Below are 25,024 nucleotides of genomic sequence, written 5' to 3'. Positions count from 1 at the left end.
AATCGCTCTTGGAGTACCGAAACGAGTACACAACTTTTTGAGAAACTTCACAACAACTCTAGCATCATTTGTGGCCATTGCTTGGGCTTCAACCCACTTGGAAACATATTCTATCGCCACTAAAATATACTTGTAACCACCGGATATAGGAAATGGTCCCATAAAATCGATGCTCAAAACAAAAAAAATTTCAAGAGTTTGTATGGGGGTTTTGAGGCATCTCATTCTTGGATGAAATATTACTGGTGCGTTGACAAGCATCACACGTCTTAACGAACTCCATGGCATATTTCACAACCGATGGCCAATAAAAACCACTATCAAATACCTTCTGGGCCGTGGCATGCGCTCCATGATGACCTCCTGTTAAACCTTATGAACATGTTTCAGAATATCCAACCCTTCTTCTTTCGTCACACATCTTCTATGAATCCGATCACCACCAATCTTGTAAAGAAAAGGATCACCCCAAACATACCGAGTAATAGCCCGGTAAAACTTCTTCTTTTGTTGCGTAGTCATCCCCTTCAACACAATGCCTGTAGTAAATAATTAGCGAAATCAGTGAACCATGGCATACCGTACGCAAAGGGATAATTTCACTCTTCTCATTCATAACAACTGTCATACCCCCTTTCTTTGGAACAACTTGGGTCGGACTTTCCCATGGAGAATCCGAAATCGGGTAGATCATTCTGGCATCCATCAACTTAAGAACCTCTTTCTTGACAACCCCTTGCATGTTTGGGTTAAGACGCCTTTGGGATTGGACCACCGGTTTATATAAATCTTCCATCAAAATCCGGCGGGTACAATAAGCAGGACTAATACCTTGAATATCCGAAAGTCTCCATGCAATCACCCCCTTATGCAACTTCAATACCTCTATCAACCTTAACTTTTCTTCCTCTATCAACTTTCAACAACAATAACAGGCAAATTCGAACCCTCCTCAAGATAAGCATACTCCAAATGTGACGGAAGAACTTTTAATTCCAACAGAGCGGGTTTTTCTACATCTTTCTCACAAATAACCTCATTAACCTCCATAATCTCCGCCAAGCCAGATACGTCATCCACTACCTCTTCCTTCAACTTTTCATCCACATCCATCTCAACAAAATCGACTCCACATATCTAATCAAGACATGTGTCAAAACCCAGAATAAAAGAGTTAAGAAAATAAACCGAATGGCATGGACCACTAAAATCATCATGATCACCTGGGTGATTCATTGACTTAGTAATATCATAAGTAACATTCTCATCACTAACCCTAAGCGTGACCCTCCCATCATATACATCAATAAGAGCTTTCGCCGTTCGCAAAAACGGATGACCAAGAATAATGGGAACCCTTTCGTCAGCCTCCATATCAAGTACCAAAAAATCCACTGGAAACACAAATTGATCCACTTTAACTAGTAAATTCTGAATAATTCCCCGAGGATATTTAATTGAACGATCCGCCAACGAAAACGACATGCGAGTCGGTGTAAGCTCGCTAAACTTCGAATTCTCATGTAACGAATATGGCATAAGATTAATACTAGCACCCAAATCTTCCAACGCTTGACTGATCATATTACTTCTAAACATACACGGGATCGTAAACACACCCGAATCCGACAACTTTTCCAGGACCCGAATCAACACTACCTCCGAACAATCCTCGCTAAGAGGAATAGATGAAACCTCTCCCAACCAATCTTTTCTCTTGAGCAAATCTTTCAAAAATTTCGCATACTTTGGCATGTGTTGGATAGCTTCAATAAACGGAAGATTTATCTTCAACTGTCGAAACATATCTAGAAAATGGACATATTCCCTCGTGTACTTTTGATGCTTTAGACGAGCGGGATACGGGACATGGGCAAGATCAATGATGTGTGGTGGCCGGACTTCAACCGGCTTTTTCTCAACTTGTGGCTCAATAATTGGTGTTTTACTTATGTCTTACCCGAAACTTCCATCTCGATCTCTTCATCAACCACTTCCTCATTTTCAACTCTTTCTCTAACTACATCCGGACCCAAAAATCTTCCACTACGAGTAGTAATGGTTTTCAATTGAGCGGCCATATTCGGTTGAGTAGTACCAGAAAACTATCCATGAGGCGTTTCGTCGAGACGCCGATCAATGTCACCCACAGACCTTTGAAGGTCAAGTAATGATGATTGTTGATTCTTTAAGAGTAGGTCGTGCTCGGCGAAATTTTTTTGTGTAGCTTGATCTCTCTCCAGGATTTGGTTCATCATGTCTTCTAATCGTCTCATTCCACCATTCTATTCCTGCACATTATTTTGAACGTTAGTACCATTGTTATTATTATTATTATTATTAAAATACTGACCTTGTCCTTGATTATAAGTATTTTGAAGGCCAGGTGGTGCGCCCGACGGACGCCAATTGGAATTGTTCTAATTCGGGTTCTTGTAGGTGTTCCAATTTTGATTGTTGTTATTGTAATTGTTGGAAAACCTATTCTTACCAGCAACAAAATTGACCTCTTGATTCATCAACGGGCTCTCCAAAGTACCATGTCCACCCCTACAAAACTCACACTTATCCACCTTTGTCTTAAGTTCCTCCACCTCTCTAGTTAATGATTCCAAAGCAGCAACCACACTAGTATCCATATTGACCTGGCACACCTTAAGAAGATGAGGGTGTACTAGTGACGGGAGTGGAGTTCCCGTGATGTGGCCCTTTGGCGTATTATGATTGAGCAAAAATTTCAAACATCTCGTTACATTCGGTGACATTCTATTTAGCCATCAGATTTCCTCCCGCAGTCGCGTCAAAATGAACTTGGGTTTCGTAGTTCAGCCCATTTTAGAACTTCTCAATGAGAGCCCATGGTGTGAGACCATTCTGTGAATAACGAGACAACAGATTCTGAAATCTCTCCCAAGCATGCCAATATGGTTCATCCGACTCCATGTGAAAGGAGTGGATTTGATCACAAAGGTGAGCTGCTTTAGCAGGTGGGAAGTATTACTTGATGAATGTTGAACGTATTGCTTCCCAAGTGGTGAACGTACCAGGTGGCTGAGTGTCAAGTCAAAGAGCTACCTTTCCTGCAAGTGAAAAAGGGAAAAGATGTAAGAAAATAGCATTTTCAGTAGCACATTGTACATTAAAAGTTTTTAGAATGCGGTAGAGCCGGTTAATGTGTGCTAGCGCATCTTCGTCATCACGTCCATGATATTGGTTAGTTTGAACTAGAGAGATCATACGTATGACGGAATTTGCCATGAGTTTGGATTTTTGATCTCAGGAATGATGATGCACGACTGATTTCCGGTGAAACCAACGAAAGCTTGTGCAACAACTGTTCTGTCATCGGCCATTTGAACTTTTGGTTGACTTCTCGGACTTTCTGGTGGTGAACTATGTGGTGATGACTTTGGTGTAGAACCAGCTTCTGACGGTTGTTTCTCTGCTGACGAACTAGCCTCGGTCTTCAACGGAGAAAATCCAAGATTATCCGGTGGTGGTGTTTTCGAACGAAGATGCAGCATGTACCTGAAAAACGCAACAGACCAAGTAAGTAAACTAAAAATAAAAATTAAAACTAAAATAAACTAAAATTAAATTAGACTCCTACGACTCAAATAGAATAAAACAAATAGCACGTATGTAGCAAGTAAGTCTAAACAAAGTGAATAACACAATCGCCAAGAGTCCCTGGTAACGGCGACAAAAACTTGATGTGCTAAAAGTAGTCACAAATAAAAACACGTTACTCTAGACACTAAGTAATACTCTAAACTGTTAAACTTAACTTAAACTACTAACCGACAAGTGTACCGGTCGACTTTAATACAACTAAGTAAGTCCGGATATCGAACCCATGAGATTCTTTAAATTATGTAGATAACTCATAGCTCATTAGACTCGACTAAATGACACGACTATTTAAATATTATTATTAAGGGGGGGGGTTAAATAATTAATATTAAACTAAAACTTGACCCTAAAGTAATTAAATAATAATAAACTCTAATGATTACTTAAACCCTAATTAATTATTTTATAAATAAACTCTTAAAAACCCTAATTTAATTAAAATATTAATAAACTAGTAAATTACTTAGTTTTAAGACACACCAGTTTTATCTATTAAACTCCCTTACGGTTATTTAATTGTTTATGTTTAAGTATCATTATAGCGAAATCCTAACTTACAGCGCAGAAATCAAAGATAGCTAACTAAACTCAACTGACTTAATAGACCAAGTTGACAATCAAACATAGACAGACTCCTTATGAATACCTAAATCTAACAATCGTAACCAACAAAGATCTAATAATAACCTATCACCTTACAGGAATCTAGGCTAGCAGCTCACTTTTATTTATTTAATTAATTTTATTGTTTCTATGATTTTAATGCATATCAATCACAAACTAGTCAATAACACACAGTAAATGACCTAACCAAACCCTATCCTTTGAAACAATCAACAAGGGTAATGTGAAACAATAAACCCAAGCAAATAAAACCAAGTAATCATACGCATCAATTAAATCAAACTCAACAATTTACTTAAAACATAAAATCCATAACAAACATAATCCCAATTAAAATCCAACCAAAAAAGGTTCATCATAACCTAGGTAGTATATAGAGTTTAGCCTAGCATCATGTAATCAAAATTAAACAAATTAATAAAATAGGAAAACATGGTGAAATAATAAAGAACATAAAATCAAAAGTTTTAAAACCCGTAATCTTCACTCTCGAATGTGTAACTCTTCACCGGATGCTCTCTTGCCTTCAAAACCGTCAAAAATCTCGAAATATAGCTCAAGTAATCTCCAAATTCGTCTGGTGGCTATAGATTATTGTTTAGGTTATGGTTAGGGATGTTTATATACTGAAACAGGGCCCAACACTGAACAAAAAACGAAAACTATCTGGAATATTTAGGTCTAGGAGATGCGCGACCATGACTAATCCTCATGGCCGCGCGGCGCACCATATAGGGGGGCGGTCTGACCGGCCTGGTCCGACCAGTTCCCTCCTGACGATTTCCGACTTCTCGTTTTGACTCATTTTTCGCCCATTTTTATCATGATCAACTCCCGAAACCTACAAAACATAATAATGTTAGTAGTATACAAATCTTGACTAAAAACGAACAAAAAAAAATTAAATATTAAATATAATATACAAGGGAAACCTATATATTTAGAATTATATCAATTTAGTCGATTTAGGAGCCCTAGCGATATCATAAACATATTAGGTTTGAGTTTTGATCACAACAGTATTCTGACAGATCCGTACTTGTTTATTGATTGGACTATAATTTGATGATAACCTGACATATTTGAATATAGTACTACGGGTCTAGTTTCTAGAAAGCTATAGTTTGTAATTTTTGGAAGAGTTTTGAATAATGTTTATGATTTTACAAGATTGCGTGTCAAATCTGATTCGGGGAGTCGTTTCCTAGTATGTCTTCCCGACATCATAACTCTTTCACGATAACTCCAAATGGGTTGGTTCCACTTCTGGAACTTAGGTTCAAGAATTAGCAATATCACTCAATTGGTCTTGCTTGATGTGAATCTATAATTTTAAAGTTCCATGCCAATACTTTTCGTTGTACAATATGATTAACTGTTTGTACCTAGCTGTAGTTAATGAATTATTGTAATCATTGTATGCATGAAAAAGTATTATAAAATTTTTTTATGAAACGCAAGTCATTTTCTTGACTGTGTGAATTTTTTCATAATTTATATTTATAGTATACTATGTCAATAAAATCATCATTTGCTTGCTAAAATCTGTCTCATCAATTGTATGATCAGAAGTTGAGTTACATGATAAATGTTTGCTTGATTGATTGTTGCATGATGTAGGATACATGTTAGAACATATTAATACTATTGACATAAAGGCAATCACTAATGAGTCATCGGATCAAGTTGTGTATTGTGTGTGGGTCTTTACGTGAGTCGTAGGGTCACGTGTTGTTGAACACACTCTCATAGTTAAATACTTTTACTAGGTACCGGTTAACGAGTCAAGTGCGTCCTTTTTCTTTTCATGGAAAAATCATTTTTACACGCGTCAACAGAACTTATGGCCGGGATTCTCGCGTGGCCTATGCACTAGTTTATTTTCTCGTGTACTTCGACCTATCGGTTAGCTCGCTTAATTTCAAAGGTGAGTAATCTGATATAATGCTAAATGTTTATGTTTTCCGTGCATATTTTATTTAATATTTTAATAGTTTTTGTTCGTTTTTAGTCGAGATTTGTATACTACTAACATTTTTATGCTTTGTAGGTTCCAGGAGTTGATCGTGATCAAACAGGACGAAAAACGAGCTAAAAAGAGCCAAAACGGAGATCCTGAACGCATCAAGAAGGACCCAGAATAGATAACCGGTCAGACCGGGCCGGTCTGACCGGCGTTATGAATGGGACACGCCGCACCGCAAGGCTAGGCCCTCAGCCCCTGGTCGTGCGGCGTCTAGGAGCATCAGATGGGTTTTATTTCGTTTGTGCTGCAAGTTGGGCCTTGTTTTGGGTATTTAAACATGTTTAACTTAAACCTGGACATAACTTATGACAAACTGAAAATTTTTCTTACTTTTTCAGACACTCATCACGACTTGACTCAAATTTTCGGGACGAAAATTCTTTAACATGGGAATGATGTGACAATCGTCAATTTCAGGTTAACTCTGTTAACTCAACTCCGTCAATTCAAACTTAAGATCATTGAATCTATAACGCACACCTCATTACATTTAAACTAGGGTTTAAATGACGCTTAACACTTACTACATGTGTAGTCTTTCGAGAATTGCACCGAAACGCAAACGAGTTGACACAAACGATTGGTGAATAAACGAAAAAACGTCAAAACAGTAATTATGTGATAATTATGTGTTAGACTTATGTGTTATGTGATAACATCGTTATAAACACTAACTCAAGATGTAAACAAGTTAGTTTAAGCTAGATAAGTAATACTTAGAAGTGGAGGGGCCAAAGTGTAACATGTAGTATTATAAATAATAATAATAAACCCTAACTTATTATTATTCTTCCCACACAAATCCCGATCGGAAACCCCCCCCCCCCCTTGGCTCCTTGGCTGCCGTCACTTATACACACACATACAACTAGGATTTCAAGCTTTTGATTGAAGATTAAGGTGCTAGGAAGGTATAATCGACTATCTTATGCATCCTTTATACTTGATTTTGATGTTTAATGGGTTAATTGAAAACCCTAGATGGCCGATTCTATGTGTGTATGAAATTAATATGATTGTTGTTGATTTGATGATGATTTGATAACTAGATTGGATATTGTTACATGCTAATTGTTGTGTCTTTGAATTGAGTTCAAACAAAAACCCTAATCATGTATGTAATGTGTAATTGATGTGCATGGATAGTGTTTATGGAGTCTAGAGTGTTATATGAATGCATGATGGTCCATAGATAGTTAATATGTTGAGTTTGGATGCAAACAGTTTCTGGACAGATTGTGTTATTGATGTTTAATTGACAGTAACGAAGTGTAAATGTGAAAATTGGTTGAGATTATTGATACTACAGTAAACTAGGTTGAGTCTAGTTTCTAAAGAATATAAATTTGCAATTTTTGGACGTGTAGAAGTTAACTTTTATGATTTTACAAAAACGTTGTACAAAGCTGAGCTGTTAGACCTGCTGTTAGGTTGTTTTGTAAATGTTATATCTCATGAACTACGAGACCAATTAGGTTGGTTCCACTTCTGGAAGTTGACTTATTGAGTTAGGAACCTAAACCAAGTGGTCTTGCATTTATTGTATTTTTCGTTTAACGGGAATTTCAAATAACATTCTGTTGCGCATGAATTTGACTGTTATGAGTTTGCTGTAATGATTTGATGCTTGTGAGAAACCTATGTGGAATAAAAATATAATAAAATATGTTCTGGAAACCTAAGACATATATGCTTTTGTGATGATTTTTGGTAAATTAATTGTGATGCTATGATCGGTGAGATAGTACAATCTTTCAAGTAGAATTTCTGTCTCGGTGAAACTAGCTGCTAAATTTGGTGAAAATGCATGAAACATGATACTTGCTATATAATTGTTATGTTTTAACCAAATTGCCCTTGCAGGGAATAATTGCTAATTGATTGTCATGATTTGAACAAATTACCCTCGTGGGGAATAATGACTAGTTAATTGTTATGTGTTGACCAAATTGCCCTTACGGGGAGTAATTGCTAGTGATGTACTTTATGAATACAAGACATGAAAATACTTGCTTACACATATAATGTATCACAACTACACTTGTTAAAGTCACACACGATCCACAAACGAAACACGAAACATGTTATGTGCATAGGTATTATGTGCTGGGTCTAGAGACTCGATAATATTCCGACACTTAGAAAAATCTCTTTGTTGTTTTAGAACGCTAGAGAGAGTTTTTCTGTGATGCGCATCTTGGTGATTTAATTTAGGAATTTCTTCGCAAACAGTGAGTTTCACTTTCCCCTTTTAAACTTTTTAAACGCTTTTCTCTTGGGGGAGATAACATACTCCGAAAACGCATATAAGATTTTGTTAATATAGATTATATATCACTTGTAAAGACTAAGTGTCAAACGCAATAACTAAAGTCCTTCATAACATCAAACCGGTTAATATTTGGATAATAGCGAGTCACTGTTGAGTAGTACTACTGGGTTTGACAAACCCCACCCAACGCTAAACTCGACTGGAGGTCGAGTGGGTGTAATCTTGGCTAAACACATACCATGGTCTGGATGACCTGGTGGCAAGGCAAATGATAAACAGTCAGCTTCGGTGTCGAACACTTAGTGATACTTGTTTTATAGGCTAGCTACCTATAGATATATAATTGACATAACACTATCTGGTAACGCTAAACGCTGTAACGCAAAACGCTGTAACGCAAAACGCTTAACGCAGAACGCTGAATGCAAACGCTAAACATTTATTTTTATATAAACTTGTGAACTCACCAACCTTGTGTTGACACTTTTAGTATGTTATTCTCAGGTAGCCGAGGCGGGCGCGCGGTTTAGGAACATGCATTGCTTGAAACATTTTTAATTATGCAAACTTATTTTAAACTGTGATCATTGGGTTTTAAGTCGTCCTGCGTGACGTAACATTGTTTTCTATGGTTTTACGCTTCTGCATTTAATTACTCGTAAACGTTTTCAAGGTTTTGAAACTTTGTTTTATGGTTTGATTATAACTAATGATTCCGATCCTATTAGTTCACACCCTCTGACGGTAAAACTCCGTTAGTGGATTTTGAGGGTGTGACATAACTTGAAGCCACCAACCGATTTTTAAAGTTCTTGGAGCTATCTTTCGAGTTTCTTGGTGATTTTGAAGGCAAGAGGACAGCCGGTGAAGAGTTACACGTTCACGTTTGGAGATTACGGGTTTTATCGCCTTTAATCTTTTGTTTATTAGATTTTCACCATGTTTTCAGTTTTATTTATTTTGTTTGACTTAGACTTTATAATGCTAGGCTAAATTCCATAAACTACCTAGGTCGTGATGAACCATTGTTCGGTATAATTTTGTTTGGATTTCGTTTCGTTATGGATTTTATGTTCTAAGTAAATTGCTAAGTTTGATTTAATTGATGCGTTTGATTTCTTGGTTTTGTTTACTTGAATTTATTGTTTCACATTGCCCTTGTTGATTGTTTCATAGGATAGAGTTTTGTTAGGTCATTTATTGTGTATTCTTGACTAGTTTATGATTGATATCGATTAAAATCATAGAAATAATAAAATCAATTAAACAAATAAAAGTGAGCTGCTAGTCTAAAAGGCTTTAAGGTGATAAGCTATTGATAGATCTTTGCTTGTCGGGATTACTAGATTTAGTTCTTCGTAAGGAGCCCGTCTAGGTTTGATTGTTAGCTTAGTCTATTAAGTTAATTGAGTCTGCTTTGCTATCTTTGAATTCCGCCCTGTAAGTTAGGTTTTCGTCATAAAGATACTTAGACATAAGTTATTAAATAACCGTGAGGAAGTTTAATTCATAAAACTGGCGAGTCTTAAAACTTGTTAGAAATCCATAGGCGTCTTCTTGAAGTTCAAGGGTCTTGTTCGGGTTTTCTGTCAAGGGTCTATTTTATGATCCCAGTTTTATAACTTGAGTTCTTCATTTAATTAATAACCGTAACTTTGGAGATTCTAGCCTAGGTAGTTATCTTTATCATCTGAATTAATCTACGTTTTTTTTAATTGTTTATTAGTTAAAGTAATTAGGGTTAAGGTTATTATTAATTAATTAATTAGTTTAAGGTAATGATTATGTTTTATTATTATTATATTAATTAGGGTAGGTTTTAATTAGTTTATTATTAGTTTAATTAAGTAATTATTAGTTAAGTATTATTAAGTTTTAATTATTAGTTAATTATTATTTAGAGTTTTAATTAATTAGTATTAAATCCCCCCCTCAAATATTATTAATAAATAGTCGTGTCTTGTAGTTGAATCTTGTTTGCTAATTTCGTAATTTAAAGAGTCTTGTGGGATCGATATCCGGACTTACTTAGCTGTACTAGAGTCGATTGGTTCACTTTCCGGTTAATAGTTTAAGTTAAGTTTAAGGGTCTAGAGTATTAATTAGTTTATAGATTAGTATAATTTCAGTTAATAATTATTTGACTACTTTTAGCACGTCATAATCACACCCATTTTTCATATGTTATTTTGGGGGTACCATGCGTACTACTATTTCAACTTTTTATGTTAAATGAGCCTCAACCGCAATTCAATTCATATGCGTTATGTGAATTGCACAGTAAATTAATTATATGCCACTTGTCTATGTGTTTATTTGTTCATTGGTTTGGCAGTTGGGCCACCTCATCCTTATTAGTATGATCATTCGACTTTCCGAGTAACTTGAATTTATGTCAAGGGAAAAGACATACTTTTTATATTTTTTCGAGTAACCATTGACCATTTTCGAGAGTCATGGCTAAAAGACAAGCTATTTGTTTAATTACACGCAGTCCGTGTAACCATTAACCGTGTTCGAGAGTCACGGCCAAAAGAAACCTCACTTGTTAAATAAATTGTTGCTTTACTGCATCCACAATATAATTGTCTTTTTTATATTATTATATTAATTAAACTTGTGTTTTCTCACTCAACTTTATGTTGATCAAATATATCTTAATGTGTGTTACATGTTGATAGGCGAAGACTAGAGAATCTAGAAGACAACTCTTATATTGGCTTTAAGTTTAGTAATAATAAAATCATATAGTATTTGAATTGTTTTATATTATTGTAATGTGTAGTTGAGTAATTGTTAATAAATTATATAGTTATTGTCACTTAATGTTATTGTCTTTTGAGCTACTGAACAATCAACGTTACACCCCTAAAAATTCTGTCATCGATTGGGTGTGACAGATTGTTTTCAGATCCGAAAGCTATAAGATAGGTCATAGACGTCATGACCTAGTAGCATGGTTAGGGTCCCTATAGGTGTGCCTTATACATGTTTGCACCCAAATTGTCTATCTTATTGATTGTTTCGTAGCTGAATTTATAACTGTTTATACTATATATAATTTTATATAATATCTATTACACAAAGCACACACAGCTCCGAAACTATGTCTCACCCTCAAAATTGTTTTCAAAATCTTAGATTATTTTTATGGTAAATTTCCTAATAATTCCCACAGTTTTTACTCATCTCTCCTTAAAGGAGTGATCTTATGATTCAAAACTTTAAGGGGTCATCATAACCAATGTGACAGTTACACTCATTTTATATGATCGAATTCATGGTGATTCGAAGTAAAACTCAACCTTCCTCTTAATTATTTAATGGTTGGAGAATGATAACTTATGGTTATTCATGAATTCTCCGACTCCTCAAGTTATTAAAATCTTGTTTTGTTTTGATTATTTCACATTATCATAATTGTTTATACTCATTTGAAGCATGAAACCCCTTGGTGAGTCATGGATGTTTCCCCGCTTCTCATGAGACGCACTAAAACTAAAATGCGTCACAAAGCACGTAATCGAAACCGACCGAATTCACGTCGATGTACCGCTTCAACGCTTGAGAAAGACATTCGGGTTTACCGACCTGCCCCGCGCGCAATGCGTCAGGATAAACACTAGTTAGTAACAATTATAATGTTTTAAATAAAGCATGTCGCACATTGCCTACAAATCAAGAAAGCCATTATGTTCCTTAACATTCGTCGCTATTTGTATCAAACGCGTTTCACATTTGGCGATGAGTGTACACAAATTCGTTCAGTTTCTGTCATGCTCTTGAGGATACCATAACTAAAAATTATCGCCATCTTGTCGGTTTTCGTTACGGATCGGAACTAAAACAAAACACAATTCGTTTATGCGAATTCGGTCGGTTTCAATTACAATTGTGACGGTACCGAAACTAAATCCAATCATACGGTGCCACATGGACCATTCATGATCATGCGACGCCAAACTTTTCTTTTGTTATATATAATAATTCCCACAGTTTTTACTCATCTCTCCTTAAAAGAGTGATTTTATTATTCAAAACTTTAAGGGGTCATCGTGACCAATGCGACAGTTACACTCATTTTATATGATCGAATTCATGTTGATTCATGGTTAAACTCGACATTCCTCTTAATTATTTAATAGTTGGAGCATGATAACCTATGGTTATTCATTAATTCTCCGACTCCTCAAGTTATATCTTGTTTTATTTTGATTATTTCACATTATTATAATTATTTATACCCATTTGAAACATGAAAACCCTTGGTGAGTCATGGATGTTTCCCCGCTTCTCATAAAACGCACTAAAACTAAAATGCGTCACAGATTGTCCCACATTTACAACACATTTTTCCCGAAAAATAAAGCATCTAAATGTGAAACGCGTTTTCTACAAAAAGCGACGAATGTTAAAGGAATTAATTGCTTTCTTGATTTGTAGCAAATGTGCTACATGCTTTCTTTAAAACATTATAATTGTTACTAACTAGTGTTTAGCCTGAAGCATTGTGCGCGGGGCAGGTCGGTAAACCCGAATGTCGGTCTCAAGCGTTGAAGCGGTACATCGACGTGAATTCGGTCGGTTTCGGTTACATGCGTTATAAATATAAACATTGAGATGGACCAATGGTGGAGGTGTCAGTCGGTAAAACTCGAGTGCCGGTAAAACCGGTCATTGTCGATTTCGGGCGTTGAGACGATGAGTGTACGCAAATTCGGTCAGTTTCTGTCATGCTCTTGAGGATACCATAACTAAAAATTATCGCCATCTAGTCGGTTTTCGTTACGGTATCAGAACTAAAACAAAACACAATTCGAAGGGAAAATACATACTTTTTATATTTTTTCGAGTAACCATTGACCATTTTCGAGAGTCATGGCCAAAAGACAAGCTATTAGTTTAATTACACGCAGTCCGAGTAACCATTAACCGTGTTCGAGAGTCATGGCCAAAAGACACCTCATTTGTTAAATTAATTGTTGCTTTACTGCATCCACAATAGAATTGTCTTTTTTATATTATTATTAATTAAACTTGTGATTTCTCACTGAACTTTATGTTGATTAAATATATCTTAATGTGTGTTACATGTTGATAGGCGAAGACTAGAGAATCTAGAAGACAACTTAGATTGGCTTTAAGTTTTGTAATAATAAAATCATATAGTATTTGAATTGTTTCATATTTATGTAATGTGTAGTTGAGTAATTGTTAATAAATTATATAGTTATTGTCACTTAATGTTATTGTCTTTTGAGCTACTGAACAATCAACGTTACACCCCTAAAAATTCTGTCATCGATTGGGTGTGACAGATTGTTATCAGATCCGAAAGCTATAAGATAGGTCATAGACGTCATGACCTAGTAGCATGGTTAGGGTCCCTATAGGTGTGCCTTATACATGTTTGCACCCAAATTGTCTATCTTATTGATTGTTTCGTAGCTGAATTTATAACTATTTATACTATATATAATTTTATATAATATCTATTACACAAAGCACACACAACTCCGAAACTATGCCTCACCCTCAAAATTGTTTTCAAAACCTTAGATTAATTTTATGGGAATTTTCCTAATAATTCCCACAGTTTTTACTCATCTCTCCTTAAAGGAGTGATCTTATGATTCAAAACTTTTAGGGGTCATCGTAACCAATGTGACAGTTACACTCATTTTATATGATCGTATTCATGGTGATTCGTGGTTAAACTCAACCTTCCTCTACATTATTTAATGGTTGGAGAATGATAACCTATGGTTATTCATGAATTCTCGGACTCCTCAAGTTATTAATATCTTGTTTTATTTTGATTATTTCACATTATTATAATTTTTTATACCCATTTGAAGCATGAAAACCCTTGGTGAGTCATGGATGTTTCCCCTCTTCTCATGAAACGCACTAAAACTAAAATGCGTCACAAATTGTCCCACATTTACAACACATTATTCACGAAAAATAAAGCATCTAAATGTGAAAAGCGTTTGTACAAATAGCAACAAATGTTAAGGAACTTAATTGCTTTCTTGATTTGTAGCAAATGTGCGACATGCTTTCTTTAAAACATTATAATTGTTACTAACTAGTGTTTAGCCTGACGCATTGCGCGCGGGGCAGGTCGGTAAACCCGAATGTCGGTCTCAAGTGTTGAAGCGGTACATCGACGTGAATTCGGTTGGTTTCGGTTACGTGCGTTATAAATATAAAAATTGAGATGGACCAATGTTGGTGGTGTCAGTTGGTAAAACTCGAGTGCTGGTAAAACCGGTCATTGTCGATTTCGGGCGTTGAGGCGATGAGTATACACAAATTCGGTCAGTTTCCGTCATGCTCATGAGGATACCATAACTATAAATTATCGCCATCTAGTCGGTTTTCTTTACGGATCAGAACTAAAACAAAACACAATTCGTCTATGCGAATTCGGCCGGTTTCAATTACATTTGTGACTGTACCGAAACTAATTCCAATCATACGGCGCTCCATGGACCAATCATGATCATGCGGCGCCAAACTTTTCTTTTGTTATATATAATAATTACCACAGTTTTTACTCATCTCTCCTTAAAGGAGCGATTTTATGACTAAAAACTTTAAGGGGTCATCGTAACCAATGCGACAGTTACACTCATTTTATATGATCGAATTCATGTTGATTCATGGTTAAACTCGACATTCCTCTTAATTATTTAATGGTTGGAGCATGATAACCTAAGGTTATTCATGAATTCTCCGACTCCTCAATTTATATCTTGTTTTATTTTGAGTATTTCACATTATTATAATTATTTATACCCATTTGAAGCATGAAAACTCTTGGTGAGTCATGGATGTTTCCCCGCTTCTCATGAAACGCACTAAAACTAAAATGCGTCACAAATTGTCCCACATTTACAACACATTTTTCACGAAAAATAAAGCATCTAAATGTGAAACGCGTTTGCTACAAATAGCGACGAATGTTAAGGAACTTAATTGCTTTCTTGATTTGTAGCAAATGTGCGACATGCATTCTTTAAAACATTATAATTGTTACTAACTAGTGTTTAGCCTGAAGCATTGCGTGCGAGGCAGGTCGGTAAACCCGAATGTCGGTCTCAAGCGTTGAAGCGGTACATTGACGTGAATCCGGCCTGTTTCGGTTACGTGCGTTATAAATATAAACATTGAGATGCACCAATGGTGGAGGTGTCAGTCGGTAAAACTCAAGTGCTGGTAAAACCGATTGTTGTCGATTTCGGGCATTGAGACGATGTGTGTACGCAAATTCGGTCAGTTTCTGTCATGCTCTTGACAATACCATAACTAAAAGTTATCGCCATCTAGTCGGTTTTCGTTACGGTATCAGAACTAAAACAAAACACAATTCGTCTATGCGAATTCGGTCGGTTTCAATTATATTTGTGACGGTACCGAAACTAAATCCAATCATACGGCGCCACATGGACCAATCATGATCATGCGGAGCCAAACTTTTCTTTTGTTATATATAATAATTTTATGGTTAACAAATTTTATTAAGTTTACTATGCATTAGCGATGAAAACAAAAATAATATTTAGTTAGTAATTAAGTGTGTAACAATTTGGCTACACATTTACTACAAACCAAATGTATAAAGTATAACTGAGTTTAGATTGTGCGTGGCAAATTTGTAGCAACAGTTGCTACTCAATTGCTACAAGTTAAACGAGACAATACACAACGTACATTTACTAAGTTGATGTAACCAAATTAAAGTTGGTTAAGTTGATGTACATTTTAAGTCTTGGAGTTCAACTGCAAATGTCATTCGACAATTTAAACAATTTATTACACAAAAATAATCTCTGGGCAAAGAACAATAAATCAAAGATACATTAATAGAAATAATCACCACCATACTTGATTTCTTATTCAGTTCCAAACCTTTAGCAAACAAGGCTACTAGCAATTCTTATCTCCTTGGTGGAACCTTAAACACCACTTGTGACTTCCCATTTGATGAGAAACCATTTAAGGACAATGAACAATTACACGCTAGCAGTCTTTTCATGTACGCGATTCTCATGCTCCGGAGACACACAATTGGATGTACATCGTTCAGATTGTGCAAGCGACAGCTGCAGTTTTTATGGTATGGTCTCCGCTCTTTATGCATTTCAGAAATTGACAGGGTTCCGTGGAAGACATGTTGAAAAATCAGCTCAGCAGCTTCACTGCCCATATATATTGATCTGCCTAAACGTTTGAATTAATGAGGTTAAATTGTTGTACATGTGGTGTGTACAAACATGTACACAAACTTATTGTAAGTTTAATGATGTTTTTATATATAGTATTGTAAAATGATAGTTAGGTACATCAATTTAAGGACAACTAAAAGACGATTTACATACAAGTTTTAACGTGGAATACGAGAATGGTTTGTCAGGGATGCTTCTCCTTGATTTCGTACTATAACAAGACAATGCCTAGGAGTTTCCATGCAGCTTTATGGGGAATGTAGTTTAGCTTTCGGCATGTTTTGGCCTGGCCTTGATAGATCCTAACAGTTTTGGATCTCAATTTGTTCAACACGTTGGCTTGACTTGATAATTTTGGCCGATGGGAAAATTTCCAATCAAAAAAGTTCAAGGTAACTAAAAGAGTTTTAGTTTTCACAAAGAGTTAACAATCTAGCCATTAACTTTTACTAATTTAGGGGTTGTTTGGTAGCCTCTTAATAGTCATGAAAACGTAGCCTCTTAATGGCAGAAGAAAAGGTTTTTAGGTAGCCTCTTAATAGTCATGAAGAGGTAGCCTCTTAATGGCAGAAGAAAAGGTTTTGGGAATTAATTGAATCCAATAATTGATTTTAATGGGGAAACCAACCAAACTTCATTGCAAACATTTACACTTACAGCGCCGCTATCACCAATTTCTACCCCACCCCAACTAATTTCACAACAATTAGATTTTAATGGGGAAACCAACCAAACTTCATCACTCAATAACCTGATTCGACATTAGAAGTATATTGATTCATTTCTTTGCAAATGCCAATGGTGCCATACCAAAGGTCACACCTTCACCACTTGCCCCATCTTCATAAAGTTAATGCTACACGTTAACGCCCCCCCCCCCCCCCCCTAATCACAATCGTACCACAAACAAACATGAAGACCATACAAAATAAATCACCACAAAGTGACTAACGGGTAGCGGAGCTAGTCATCATGTAATAGATGATTTAAATGCGTATCATATGATGGTATTGAGGAGTTATTATAGGTGTGGTTTGTCTCTTAAACTCACTCACACTGGTTCACTTTTTATACATACTCAAGCAGCACTCTCATACTACACAATGTTCTTTATGTTCCTTCTATCTCTAGAAGTATTATTTTCACATCCCAACTATCTTATGAAAATAATTTTCTAATCTAATTTTATCATTGAACTTTTTATATTAAAGATCCCAGTTTCAATCTCTTACTCTTTGAAGGAAAAGTTCGCAACGGGATTTATGAACTCAATTCCACTTCCCATAATCCATTGTCTACCTTCACAACTCACAAAACCACTTCCAAGTTTTGGCACAATAGATTGGGCCACCCCAATGCCAATATTTAAAAACTTTTTTTTCCTTCGTTGATTGTATTTCTCATTCGGAAAATAATTGTAACTCTTGTCAAGTAAATAAGAGTCACAAACTACCATTTTACAAATCTTCTCTATCTCCAAATGCTCCATTACAATTACTCTTTTCATATTTTTAGTCCTCACTCAACACTTAAATTGAAGGTTACAAATATAATATTATATTGGTGGAACATTTTACCAAATACAAATGGTTATACCCTCTTAAAAATAAATCCGATTCTTTATCAACCTTCATCCGTTTTCAAAATTTAGTTGAGAATTATTTTCAAACAACTATTAAACAATTATCATCTGACAATGGTGGTGAATACATTAAAATCTCCTCACACTTTCAATCCCGAGGCATTTCTCATTTTACCTCACCACCTCACACACCGGAACATAATGGATATACCGAACAACAACATCCTCACCTCATTGAAACCAGCTTATCTCTTCTCACACACGCAAAATTACCAACCACATGTTGGCCATTTTTCCTAGCCACAATCGCTTATCTCATTAATCGACTACCCACTCCCACTCTTAATAATACCTCCCTATATCACAAATTATTTAATAAGCAACCGAACAATGAGAAACTAATTAAGAAGTTTTGGTTGTCTTTTATATCCTTGGTTACGACCAACGTTTTGAACCCAGACCGGACCGGCCGGTTTGACCAGGACCGATACCCATTCTGGTCCGGGTCCCATCATATACCCATTTTCTATTAATTCGGCCGGGTTTGGCGGTTTGCGGTCTTACCGGAACCGGTGAACTACCGGCTCAACCGGTAAGACCTTGTTTTCTATTAAATCAAAAATAATGTGCACCAAGGGAATCGAACCCAGGCCTACTCCTGAGATGGCAGCTTAACATACACACACTAACCAACCAACTAACCCATATTGATGTTCTATAATTGAAATATCTTACTAATATATTAAATCAATACAATTCTGCCACATGGCATTCTACTAGCTTGTCCACCTAGGCCTCCAACTCACTATATTTCCATTCTAAGAGTCTCTCTAATGATGCCACGTGTCCTATTAACCATATACCCAGAAAACATAACCCGCTCCATTTACCATAACCCACAACCAATCCAACCAGTCATTTTTCTCTCTAACCTCTTCACGAATATACTAACCCTAATATGCCGCTCATATTCACGTCTAATTCCGGCGGTCATATTCCGACTTCTACATTATTCACCATCAATTTTTTAATCTACCATGTTATTTTTCAGAACTATAGGTGAACATGTCTCCAATCGTTTGGATTCCGTTCAATACGTCGTTTGTTAGAGGAGATGTTATAAGGTTTTTTTCCCTCGATTCATGATTCTTATAACAGATCTATTATCCGATGAATATATTAAAGGTAATTAACAATCCATTCTTGCGCATACTGGTTTAATAGTATAGTAAGATCCGATGAACATATTCCGGCCAGTTTTTTATAAGAATATTTTTATGTTTAATAAGATTTTCCGGTGAAGTTGTTATTTTTTGGTTTAGTGAATATTCAGAATTGAATTTCCGTCCAAAATCTTAATTGTTTTCCAGCCATTTTTTTATTTTTTTGTTTGTCCAATTCTAAAATTTACCGTCCAGTTTTTTATTCTTTTGTTTTTGCACTTATAAAATTCTGTCTAATTTATGTTTATTTTCCGTCCAATTTTTAATTTTATTCCAGCCAATTTTTATTCAGTACTCTTTAATGTTTTCCTGAAATATTAATTATAAAATTACTAATGTTTTATTAGCATTTACTAATTATAATGTTGATCTTTAACTAAAACTAAAATACATATTAAATTATAATATTCATCTTTCAAATATATTTATTCTATATTTTAATAACAATATTAATGCACATAACTGATTTCATTATTAGTTAATCTTTTGATTGTAATTTGAAATTCAAATTAAAATTATTACTGACTATATATAAATGTTTGACTAAATTAACTATAATTAAGAAAATAATTTATGTTTTTATATAATATTAAATAAAATTATATAACCGTATATAATCATACTTTCTAAATATACGTTTTTGATAATCAATGTTTTATTTTTGGACATTATTATTTGAATACAAATTATTTTTGTAATATATAATCTTCAAGGTATAATTATTCTAATAATTTATAATAAAATAAATTTACAATATGTTACAATTTACAATAAATATGTTATTTTTGGATAATCAATATGTTATTTTTGGATATAATAATTTACAATAAACCGGTTTATTGTATTCAAACTTATTTATAGCAATGTTTCAAAACAAAATACGTTTAACAAAATTAATATTCTCTAAATTCTACTATATAATATCTAATCACGTATTCAATTTTCATAATTTTCATAATCATAGGCCTTTTATTCCATTCGTATCTTCTGCCATGTAAGCTTCTACACTGTTAATAATTCTGTTTAGTTTTCGGCCACTTTATTTAACTGTTTTATATTTTCCTTGTAAGCATATGACAATGGAAGCTCAAACCTTTACCATGCTAAATGAAATTGATGTTCTCAAAACACCAACATCAACTCTTAAGGTTAGAGTTCTGAGGCTTTGGAGCATCAAAGATAACAAAAATGTCAGCGAGGATTTTTTGATCGAGATGGTTTTAATGGATGAAGATGTAAGTGTCTATTTATTAATCTGTATATATTACACTTTCTATAGTTTTTAAATTCTTATAAATATGAATTTCTTTAATGACAGGAGAATCTAATCCAGGCCACCGTTTACAAACAGGATATATTTCGTTTCAAAAGATTCTTGAAGGAAAGCTCTACTCTAACTATTGTTAATCCTAGCGTTGGTCTAAATGGATCAAACTATAGAGTGATTGACTCTCCCAACAAATTAGTGTTGGGACCAAACACCATGTCAAGAGTTTGAAGGTCGCATGTTTGGATTCAAAATGATTTCATTTGAATCGATAATCAATAAACAAATTTCTTTGAAATCCACAATTGGTATAATAGTATTTTTATTCAATTATAATATTTATTAATTTTACCCTAACATTTCCAATTGATGTTTTACTTATTTTTTTATTTATTTATGTTATATATAATTGGTCACGTGGTTCATGTCTTCAAGAGCAATGTTTCAAACGTCAAAGACAAAAACAAACGTACAATGGAGTTATGTGATTTAAGGTACCACTATTTATAAATAATTTATTATAATAGTTTAGTTAATATAATATATCTTGATTTTGAACACTTCTTTTATTTTAGTGGAAATTGTGTATATCTCACACTATGGGATCATTATGCATCTGAGCTCTCTAAATATGTCGTTGATCATTTTGATTAAGCGCATGCCATTATTGTTCTGCAATTTGGTAGGGTTAAGTATTACACTGGTTCTGATAGTAAAGGTAAATATGTCTATTGTTTTAAAATTAATTGACCTATAAGTATAGCACGTTAATCTATTTTGTCATTCAATAATATTAACTTTTTGTAGAGAAAGTCTATGTCTCCAATTCTTTTGGTTCTAATGTTAGCCATTTGTTCATAAACGACTTTTTATTTGAGATAGAAGAATACAAAAATAGGTATATTTTTTAACCAGTCATTATTATGTTTAGTACATAGATTTTGTTATGTAAAATTTAACCCTTTTACTTTTTATTAAATTTGTAAATTTTTGATCTGTAGTTTGTTTGGTTTGTTGAATGGCAATGATGTCGGTGTTCGTAAACCGATTCCAATGAAGATGCTGTCTTTTGTTGATGATGAGTTTTTGAAAGCTCCAGATTTATTTAACATTTGTGATATTTATACCATTATATTTGTAAGTTAATTATTAAATTCCCTCTTTTATACTATTTATCTTTCAAGATTTATTGAATATTGCATAACTGGTTTTTTACTTATTTGCAGCCTAAGAATATCATTATTTTTGGTACAATTAAGGCCATATATCCAGATACTGAGTGATATTACATTAGCTGTAATACTTGTAGCCGTAAACTCATGGAAAATAATGGTGAAGGGGGAAATTCATATGAATGCAAAACCGAAAGATACAATGTGTTAGGTGTTCATCCTACACCTAGGTAGTTAGTGAAAAAAATTCAAATTTTTATTTTTCCGATATAAAATTCTCTGTCTTGCTTGCTCTTAACCTATTTTAAAAATTATGTAGATTCAAGATCAAGATAAGGGTTCAAGATTCGACAGGAGTTGTTTCGTTGACTCTCTTTGATAGAGATGCTAAAATGTTGATCAACAAAACCGCAGCTGAATTGATTGATTCTCAAAAGCAGGTTTGTTTTCAATTAGTATATTTGATTTATTATAAATCATTGTTATTATGTTGTTTGTTTAACAATTTTAAATATTAAGCTTTTTTTTCCACTTATTTTATTACAGAATGAGGTTGAAAACGGTGGATTCCCTGCTAAGTTGGATTGTCTTTTAGAAAAGAAATTTGCTTTTAAGGTCGATGTGGCAGACTTCAATTTCAGAAACAATGTGGAAGATTATGGTATAAACAAGCTTACTGATGACGCTAATATTCTCACTGAATTACAGAAAAGGCAGAATGGTAGTTTGGTAATTATTTAATACTAAATTTATTTTATAGTTAATGTTATTTTATAATTATTTTCATTAACAGATTTTATGGTTACACATATTATTTTCAGCAAATCGATTCTAATTCTGTTTCTATTGGGAGCATCTATGTCAGAATTTCAATCACCCGGTTCGGTTTCCATTAAGGTATATATGTTTGTTAAATATGGTAATTAAAACTTATAAATATAGGTGACACAAAGATGTGTGACATGATTTTGTGATGTTGATTACTTTGTTAATAATAGATTTCGGATATTGGAGATAACCAAACTCCAAGTTCAAATGTTGATGGTTAAGATGTGGCAAATGAGGAAAAAGGAATGTCAACGTCTTTTGACGATAAACTTAAGAGAAAATTGGTTGAAGTTTTTGAAGTTGACGATCAAGCTACCATGTCGGCCACTAAGTTTAAGTCAAAGACTATTGAAGAGACGGGGAACACCAGTGAATCATGTGATGTTGCAACTATTTTAACTCCTAAGGTGAAGAAGGATTCTAAGTGAACGGTTAAACTTTGGTTTCGAATTTAAAAGTTTGGGTTTTACATGTTAAGTATTTTTAAGAGTTTTGGATATTTTTTGTTTGGTTTTTTAAACATGTGTTTTTTGGAGCGACTATCTCCGCTACTTGGTTGTTTTGAACAATTTATCCTTATTTGAATGTTTGATTATATTTATGTTTGGAATTATTTTTACTTAATGTTTGGTTATTTGTTCTATATATAATGTAATAAGGACTCTGCCATGCATTTTGAATGTGACACAAACATAATTTATATTCCAAATTCCAAATTAATTTTATTTATAATAACCTTAGATTTTTATAATATGAAAATGGTTTTTGGTTGATATCTATATATATATATTATTTTGTGCTTTTTAAGTTTGGTTTTCGGTAACACCTTATTTATATAATCATTTTGTCACATTTTGTATAACATGTTTTTTATTTAATATTTTTGTTACACTTTTTAAAATCTAACTTTAATAACAAATCAAAACAGATTCTATTAGACATATTAAAAATATATTGTTTATATATATATATATATATATATATATATATATCTTTATCAGATATTTAATTTAGAGTGTAATTTGGTTAGAAATGACACCTTAAATATAATAATATATTTTTAATAATATAGTGTGTTTTAAAATTAGTAAGTTTTAGAAAAAGCGTAATTTAAATATTTGAAAAAAAATAAGTTTTTTATATTTAATTATATTTTAATTTTTCCATAATTTTATATCTTTTTAACATGATCCATTTGAATAAGCCCATTAATTTAGACCCATAAATATCTTCTTTTTATCAATTTTAAAATTAACAACTCTTCAATTATATTTATGTTAATTATCATAATAAATTATTTGTCTTCGACTTTTCAGTAGTTTATGCCGGCCAACGCGAACAAAGATTTAATCGACGATTTGCAGAACTTCAAACTGTTTCATATTTATCTCAATATATGGAAAATGTAAGTATTATTTTCTCAAATAATTTCATTATGTTAATTGAAACTGTTCTTATCTTTTTAGCCCTAATTTAAAGTGATCGAAGATGATTTTTAGTCAGAATCTTTATTTTTGTTGTTTAGGTTTTAGTTATAACCCTAAGGCTGTTTACTTAGTTTGTTCTATACTTTTTTTATGTAGTTCAAAAACGTTTTCTTTATTTGTTTGTTGTCCTAACTTATAAATTGTTATTAAGTTATAAATAAATATTTAATGTTAATATATACCAAAAATATCCGGATATACATGTTTTATAAGATACCATTGTTTATATTCCAATTTGAAGTTAAAGTATTTAGAATAGTTATAATAATATCTCATAAAATATTACAAATATAGGGTAACTATACATGATACTTATTTGATAGATATAATCATTTAGATCATTAGAAAAATAAACCGTCACTTCCTTATTATATTTTATAATTATCAATTTAATTCATCATCATCTTCTTCTTCTTCTTCTTCTTTTACAATCTAAAGCTTTTCATAACAAACGATATTGCTAAAAAATGTCTACCATTGTCAATTGGAAGTTTTTTACGGTTTTACGTAAGTATGAATTCCTCTTTAGCGATTTCGTCATGATACACAAAGATAATATTGAATCTGTGATGATGTTCAATAACCTCCTTATAAATCTTTGTTAGGCCCCGTTACCGGTAGCCCTACTTTCGTGTTGGATTTACTCATAAACGCAGTTCTAAATATCAGAGTTAAT

At 33.6% G+C, this 25,024-nt stretch overlaps 1 protein-coding gene across 1 annotated transcript; it reads right to left on the bottom strand.

The window, feature by feature from the left end:
- Positions 1-912: 912 nt before the first annotated feature.
- On the bottom strand, positions 913-2,081 carry LOC143635610 (uncharacterized). Its single transcript, XM_077103396.1, has 3 exons — positions 1,961-2,081; positions 1,189-1,808; positions 913-1,137 (listed from the first exon to the last, which is right to left on the bottom strand). Exons 1-3 carry the CDS (start codon positions 2,079-2,081, stop codon positions 913-915), a joined length of 966 nt encoding a protein of 321 aa, XP_076959511.1.
- Between the last annotated feature and the right edge of the window lie 22,943 nt (positions 2,082-25,024).

This window comes from Bidens hawaiensis, unplaced genomic scaffold, assembly GCF_021521415.1.
Source record: "Bidens hawaiensis isolate Kalapana, Puna unplaced genomic scaffold, B.hawaiensis_p1.1 tig00007614_1, whole genome shotgun sequence".
Lineage (NCBI taxonomy): Eukaryota > Viridiplantae > Streptophyta > Magnoliopsida > Asterales > Asteraceae > Bidens > Bidens hawaiensis.
The sequence above is the reverse complement of the archived record's forward strand: the minus strand, read 5'-3'. Positions and strand labels throughout refer to the sequence as shown.